At 41.1% G+C, this 8,438-nt stretch overlaps 1 protein-coding gene across 1 annotated transcript in view; it reads right to left on the bottom strand.

The window, feature by feature from the left end:
• Positions 1 to 8,438, bottom strand: part of LOC126384991 (beta-galactosidase-1-like protein 2) — a 27,539-nt gene that overhangs the window by 9,590 nt on the left and 9,511 nt on the right. Inside the window, exon 4 of the mRNA XM_050036469.1 lies at positions 1,542 to 1,637. Coding sequence (XP_049892426.1) covers positions 1,542 to 1,637 — 96 coding nt within the window. The remainder of the gene's footprint in view (positions 1 to 1,541; positions 1,638 to 8,438) is intronic.

The following is an 8,438-nucleotide window of genomic DNA, read 5'->3' as shown; positions in this document are numbered from 1 at the left end:
CAATAAACAGGACAGACAATAGGATTTTATTTATTTTTACACTACATTTTCACTGAAAGCTGACCGAATCCGACCCGAGCCCGAATACAATTTATAGCTACATTTCTGACCAAACCCGGCCCGACCCGTCGGGTACCGTCGGACTCAGATCGCCACACTCTAGTGTGTGTATGTGTCCCCTATTGGGGCCTATCTGAATTTCTGTCTTTGAGAGATATTATTTTGTAATATAACTGCATTTTCTATCCATACATATACATTTTAAATATATTAAAATTATAAGGCATCTTTGAGTAAACTGCGAGTATCATTTAAGTAGGCTATGTCGTGGCCGGGCAAGTGTCCTCTTTTTTGGAAATCAAAATATGGTCACCCTACATAAGTACCCCTTTCCCACCAAATTAGCTCCAGGTCCTGGAGCCTTGGTGCTATGTAGTAAACCAGCCCATGTTTCCATCAGTTTTGAGCTAAACCATTGTAATCAAGTATGTATCATCAATGGAAGTAAACAGTAGTTGCAAAACCGGGGATTACATTGACTACCTGTGAACTTTGATCTGTAATTACAGATATTTTTAATCCAAAAACAAGTATGAACCAATGAGACCAATGCAGGCTCTTTTTTCCTATGATTTCTCACTTGACTTCTTTATTGTTGCCTTCTTCATCTGATCTTTCCAGGCTGTAGAATATGATGATGTCATGATTTGAACTTCAGTTCAAGGAAAACCTGCTATTTTTAGGTTCCAGCTGAGAACCAACTTTTTGGGTTCTGAACCAGTTTATTTTTGATTGAAATGTTCTAAATGGTTTAAAAATCAGGTGCAGGATCTAGAATAGAACCGGTTCTATGTTGGTGGAAAAGGTGTATCACAGCATTTCGACCAAAAATAAATTGGTTCAGAAAAAGTTGGTTCTCAGCTGGAACCAAAATATAGCAGGTTTTTCGTACCCTTAAGTGCACACTGTGACAACATCAGTGGATGTATCATATTCTACGGATGGAAAGACGGGAAGAAGTCAAGTGAGAAGTCATCAGGAAAAAAGAGTGTGCAGTGGTCTTATTAACAGGTGGCTTACTTGTTTTTTGAAGGGAAAACAAATATTTCTAACAACAGAACAAAAGTTCACAAATAATTAATATAAGCCATGATTTTGCCACTACCGTTTACTTCTGTTGTGGTCTGTGCAACGCCCTCCATTAATGACACCTCCTTGATTACAATGGTTGTGCTCAAAAGTGGTGGACACACGGGCTGGTTTGCTGGATAGCATTAAGGTTCCAAGAATTATGAACGGAACTTGTTCAAGAACCAGAGCTAATTAGGTGGAACAGGGGCTTTTGTGGTTCAGTGGTTAAAATCACTTACAAATTTAATTTCATTTATTTACAGACATAAACTAGTCAGAGCTTGGTGAACATTACACAGGCTTTGGGTTTAAATAGACACCCTACTTTAATACACACAGAAAATTAGGATGTATATATGCAATAATGTTACATTTTTTCCTCAGTTACATGTAAAGAATGCTAGCACTACCTTGGCAGTCCTCCTAGGTCCAGCTCAGAGGAGATGTAGGGCCCTGGGCGGAAAATCACCCACAATCCCAATTCAGCAGCAAGATTAATATAGGCTCTGAAACTCAGAGATAGAGGGCTATGAATATGTATTATCTGCCCCAACATAAAGTGCAACCACATATCTTGTTTTAGGTGAGTGAAATGTACATGGCAATAACAGTGGCAGGATGAGTTTTGTGTCAGCTGATGAGTTGACAGCCTGTTCTCATTCTGAAGACATCAAATACCACCGTTTTGTCAGTGATTTCAGTATCAGACACCTGACACCAAAAAACACCTTTTGCAGTGTTATGATACCCTGCCTGTCAGCGAGAAGGCACCAGACATGGCAGTATGATACGTGGATAGACAGCGTCAGTTCATAATGCGGCTGGATCGGACCTGTCGTGGTGGTATAATACGCCACTGGAGGGTGTCAGTTTCAAACGCCATTTGAAAGTTCCAGTATTGGTAGATGGGTCCAACAAACCCCAATATTTTACCCAGGAGTCTGCTGTTCACCTCCTGTATGACTGAGACTGAGAGCCAATTCATGATTTTATTTTATTTTTTTAAACCTAACCACATGCTTTTGTTACCTAAACCTAAGCATGTTCTTTTGTTGCCTAAATCGAACCACATGCTATGGTTGCCAAAACCTAACTACATGCTTTTGTTGCCTAACCCTATCCACTTGCATTCATTGCCTAAACCTAACCACATGCTGTTGTTGCCTTAATCTAACCATGTGCTTCTGCTGCCTAACCCTAACTACATGTCTTTGTTGCCCAAACCTAACCACGTTATTTGCTGCCTAAATCTAAACATGTGCTTTTATTGGCATCTCTGCAATGGTTGTGATGTCCTGGAACGTCAACAGCAGATGCAGGAGGATACCTAGCATGTACTACATAGACATGAAAGTCCACTGACCAGGTGGTGGTATGTGACGATTTTGGATGAAAACGTATTGCAATAGAAGTGTGCTAAAACATTTAACAAGTGCTGTTTACTTCAACAGGATGCGAAAAACATAAAATAGTTCTCAGTAGCTGACATAGTAGTGTCCCGGGGTGACAAGTGCCATTGAATGAACGGTAATATCCTCCATGGTTATGCCTTAAGTGTGTGCTTGTTCAATTATTGCTTGCTGTGTATTTTAATTGCTGTTGCTGTGCATAGCCATGGTGTATTGTGGTCTTGTACACACAGCGCTTTTGTTTCCCCCTGTTCCCCTCCCCTTTCCCACAACTAACAAACCATTGGTCCACAGTCAGCTGAGTAGAGCATTTAGATGATGGTGCGCACCTGAAGGGACGCTTTTTCTCTCCAGACAGAGGACACAGCTTGAGGTTCCGATGTTTGGCCGAGATCTGCATGCCTGCCGAGAACTGCATGCACCTCGCGGGAGCGCGCGCACAGCTGAAAGGAAAGCTACTGTCTTGATTTATAAGGAAACGTACTGTTTAAAAACTAAATAATCTTCTTTGTCAGGTTCATCAGTGATGATCACTGATCTGAAGTCTAGTTTTTTAACGTTTAGCATCGTCAATGTTTTATTAGAATCGGTAAAGTAGCGTTTTCTAGATCGGTCTGAATGGTCTGCTTCATTAATCTCTCATTATTTCTTAATGCCAACTCTTCACTATTTTTTGTGTGGCTGTGTTTTTAAGCATGGGATTTCAGATAGTTCTACGAAAACAAGGTTTTTAAATGTGGAAAATTAATGTAGGGAGTCATTCGCATTGTCAAGGCCCATCAAATAAAGTACGCTACGTGCTGATAAAGTCATAATAGTGTTCCTTCAAACTTTGATTTGAAGTTTCATGAGGGTGTTAAGGGGAGCATGCATTTTTCGACAGAACTGATTGCTGCTGCCGAATAATGCATCCCCTGTTATTTATGCTTAGGTCATTATTAAATGAATGAAATTCACACTGTTGAGCCAAAAGGACCCAGAATATGAGCTGGTAAAATCCTTTGATTCACAGACCTCCTGAAATATAATTACAGCCTGGATGGATTATTCGGCAGAGGTGTATTTATTACCTGCCGAGATTTGCATCCCCTGTTTTTTCAGCCTAGAAGACTACCACATGTATGAAATTCAAACTGTTGAGCCAAAAGGACCCAGAATATGAGCTGGTAAAATCATTTGATTCACAGACCTCCTGAAATAAAGTTACAGCCTGGGTGCATTATTCGGCAGAGGTGGGCAGGACAATAACAGGAGGAGAAGGGGGAGAGGCAGTTCACAAACATGGTTGATTCATCATACGGGGCTTGTTTTTTATATCAAAATATATTTAAAGGATTAAAAAAAAAGTACAAGGAAAAAACCCACCGGGGGCAGAGAATTAAAAAAAAAAAAATACCAGGAAGACTTTCAGAAGTCAGGAGTCTCTAGCGTTAGGAATGTTCAGTGTCTCTGTGAATGCTGGGGTCGGGGTGGTGCATGCTGTGTGTGAGAGGCCTTGGGTTCAACTGTCAGTGCTTTCAATGTTCATTGTTTTATTATGCTATCATGATTATGAATAAATCATTCCATGTGAAAAAAAAGAAAAGAAAATATACTTTGATTGTTGATTAATTACAACTGGATCAGACTATTTATTTTTCTGACTCAATTAAGTATCATTATCATCGTCAACATCATCAAACCAAGGGATGTAAATCTCGGCAGGTCCAAACTCAGCTCTGCCAAATAATGCATCCCCCTCTTGTGTTTAACTGCAGAAACTTTAGGGTCAAATAGTGTTACCTACATTATATTTTGGTCTGTTTTAGCTTATGAACATGAAATTCATACATGTAACAATGTCTCTGGCTGAAAAAACAGGGGATGCAAATCGTGGCAAGTAGCCACACCTCTGCCGAATAATGCATTGCCTGTGCATGTCACTCCTCCTCTCCCTCACGCCTGCCTGTCCTATCGATTAAAGGCTAAAATGCCCCAAAAACAATCTTTAAAAGAAAAATATATAATAAATCCCACAAAGTTTGTGGTTGTGATGCAGATCTCAGGACACTTACAGAGAGGACAATCATGACGAAGTGCATATCGATTACTGTTCAAAACACGGCGAGCATCAGCAAGTCTTTTAGGCTACATACTGTTTCTATGGTCAGTCTTATTTATAACATCACTAACATAGTGTAAAGTTGATCTGAGAACTTTATACACAGGCTAATGTTACATACAGCCATAAGTGAAAAACACAGTCTGAGCTGTTTCCACCCAGCTCACAATCTGCCGTGGCAAATTGTGATGCGCTCAGATTAATTTGTGATTCAACATCCGTCTCAGTTAAATCATAGATATTGAAGGCTACACACTTTTATCTCTTGTCTCTCTCTTCTCGCAAAAATATTCTACATAATTCACTTATTCATACAAATTATTATTTTTATTATATATATATATATATATATATATATATATATGTATTATTATTATTATTATTATCCTCGCTAAAAACAATAGAATAACCTGTCATGTCTAATTTGTATTAATGAATATTAGTGAATTGTGTAAAATATCTTTATAAGGAGAGAGATAAAAGTGTGTAGTAGTGTGTATTTGGAGCTCGCTATGGAAACGCGATCCGCTCAGATTAACTTGTGATACTATAATCGATCGTGTTTTACATCAAATGCTACACACTTTAATTTCACTCAACATGACGATATTCTTTACAATGAATTAAAACTCATTCATGAACATTTGACATGACTGTGAACTCTAATTTTAAAGCGATTTGGATGCAGAGGTGCGCACAGGGCCGGCTCTTGGCATAGGCCATATAGGCGGTCGCCTAGGGTGCCACATGCTGGCAGGGGCGCAGCTGCAAGCCGTCAAAAAAATAAAATAAAATAGAATAAATAAAATAAAATAAACACTAATGATAATTTGCAGTCCCAACTAGCGCCCTTTCCTCATACTCTGTCTTGAAAAAAAAAAGAACAAATAGAGAAAAAGTAAACAACAACAACCCCCCTGTTGTTTGTCATTATTTGACCTGGCCCTGAACCTGTCCTGCACCGTGCTCAGTCACGTCACTGTGGGAGAGGGGGGTGGGACGAGTTATCTGTGCGCATCTCAGGTAGGTAGCGGTTGTGACTGACAGACAACAAGAGGTCATAATTTGTCAAGTTATTGGGTTATCATCATGAAAAGACCTCCAGGTGTGACATACAGAAAGCGGAGGAAAGAGGAGGCGGAGGTCCCAGTATTGAAGTATGTCGTCTTTTATAACATTAAAAAATGCCGTTTGACTTTTCATTTGTATGAGCTAGCAGCTTGCCAAGTTGAAATAAAGCAAAGTTGCCTAATAATGCTACTGTAGATAATGATGTGATCGCTGCCAAGGATTGAGGTAAGCTGCTGAGCTGGTTTATTGCTGTTTTTATCTGGTTAACTACTGGCTACTTAGTGCTCCTCCCTTAGCACATTACATATTGTGCTGAAATTCAATAACAAATAGGGACAACTGTAAAACTAATGTGTGACTATATAATTGTAGTGCAACCTCTTTTATTTTAGTAATGCATAATCACAGCTAGATAGTAATTTATGTTATGTTGAACACATCACTGGTGGAAGTAGTAGTCTGTATGCTGCAGCTACATGTTTTGCTTGTACTGTGCAGTAAGAGGTAAATCTACTCTACAGCTGTCCAGATGCATTGAGAAAATATTTGAACAAGAAGCCCCGAGAAGCTGCTGCAGAGGGGCCTTCTCTGACATCTCCTCCACTCGCTGAAGAATATAAGTTTAGTCAATTATTTGTGGTCTCTGATACACTGCTATGTTGTAATTTTTATCATTATATTTGTTGTTGTTATTAGGGCCCGAGCGACGACGAAGTCATCCTTGAGGACCCTATTGTAATCGCGCTGTTTATTAGGGCCCGAACGACGACGAAGTCGTCTGCGTAGGACCCTATTGTAATCGCGCTGTTTATTATTATTATTATTATTATTACGAACATTTAATCCCCAATTTCGCCCCTTTCCCAAATTCAAAAACTCACAAAATTTGGCACACGACTTTGGTCGGGCGAAAAATTTGATATTTCGGCAGTGTTGTATGTGGACGGGGCCAAATGGCGACATAGCGCCCCCTAGAAAATTTCGTGCCTCGAGCCCCGCCTGTGAGTTTCACCTACAGGCATGAAAATTGGTGGGCTCATACAACATGCCAAGACGCACAAAAAATCCTCTTGGAGCCATGCCGTAAACCCAACAGGAAGTCAGCCATTTTGATTTGAAGTTTTTACATGTTTGAACGAACTCCTCCTAGGGATTTCGTCCGATCAACTTCAAATTTGGTACAGATCATCCTGAGAAAATGCTGATCAAGAGTTATTAAAAGCTTTTCTCTATGTCAAGGGGCGTGGCCTCCATGGCACCACCATATATGATGCATCGCCATGCATATTGAAGCAGCTCTCTCTCCCACGTACTTCATCCAAACTGCTTCAAAAATTCTGTACATGATAAGAGCCCCGCCCTCAACGCCTCCGTATGCTCGTAGGCAATCTAGCTCATGCCGCCCCCTTGTGGAAATAGGAAATGCCCTACTATACATTGACATTGTCTGATTTGCTCGAAACTTCACATGTGTGATGACGGTCCACCCCTGAACGCACCTGCCCACATCTGGTTACGCTCGTAGCGCCACCTGGTGGGTGAACGAAACATTGCGTTTTTTCGCTCCTGCCAGGTTTTTTCTCCCTTCTCGCTTTTTTTCGCTCCTGCCAGGTTTTTTCTCCCTTCTCGCTTCGCGCCACAGCCCCCGCATGCCTCAGGTCCCCGCTGTTGCATGGGGGAGCGAGGGCCCGATCACAGCTGCTTGCAGCTTTATTATTATTATTATTATTATTACGAACATGTAATCTCCAATTTGGCCCCTTTCCCAATTTCAAAAACTCACCAAAACTGGCACATGCGTTTGGTCTGGCGAAAAATGTGATATTTTGGCAGTGTTGTATGTGGATGGGGCCAAATGGTGACATAGCGCCCCCTAGAAAATTTCGTGCCTCGAGCCCCGCCTGTGAGTTTCTCCTACACGCATGAAAATTGGTGGGCTCATAGAACATGCCAAGACGCACAAAAAATCCTCTTGGACCCATGCCGTAAACCCAACAGGAAGTCAGCCATTTTGATTTGAATTTTTGACATGTTTGAACAAACTCCTCCTAGGATTTCGTCTGATTCACTTCAAAGTTGGTACAGATCATCCTGAGAACATGCTGATCAAAAGTTATTAAAAGCTTTACACTATGTCAAGGGGCGTGGCCGCTAGGGCGTGACAAACTTTGGCGACTTTTCGTTTTCTCACCATCGAATTTCGAATGGACCTCACGCCCACATACTTGATCTCAGCAGCTTCAAACTTGCTGGACATGATTATGGCTCTGCCCTGAACGGCCAGATATATTAATATCCCATCTAACTCATAGTGCCACCCGGTGGTAACAGGAAGTGACCAGTTTTTACTTTAACATGTACTGATGACACAAACTTGACCGCATCAACTTCATTCCACTTCTAATGCATGCAGAACAAGTTGGCGAAGCTACCTTATGAACGCTGTGAAGCTAAGTCTAATGGTATCCATGTGGCGGCGTGGCGACTATCGATCCCTCGCCACCAAATACGTTTGGCATTTTGATGGCTTCAGCGACCTCATCTCCTCATGAAAATTGATACACAGGTCAAGAATGGCGAGTTCTTGCATCCGATAGGGGCCCCGCCCATGGGGGGGGACAAAATGCGCCTATAGCGCCCCCTTGAAATTTTCAAAAAACCCTCCCCATAGGGGTTTTTTTGGAGTAGGAAAATGAAAATTGGTACACATGTGTATGTTGCCCAGA

This window comes from Epinephelus moara, chromosome 3, assembly GCF_006386435.1.
Source record: "Epinephelus moara isolate mb chromosome 3, YSFRI_EMoa_1.0, whole genome shotgun sequence".
NCBI classification, from domain to species: domain Eukaryota; kingdom Metazoa; phylum Chordata; class Actinopteri; order Perciformes; family Serranidae; genus Epinephelus; species Epinephelus moara.
The sequence above is the reverse complement of the archived record's forward strand: the minus strand, read 5'-3'. Positions and strand labels throughout refer to the sequence as shown.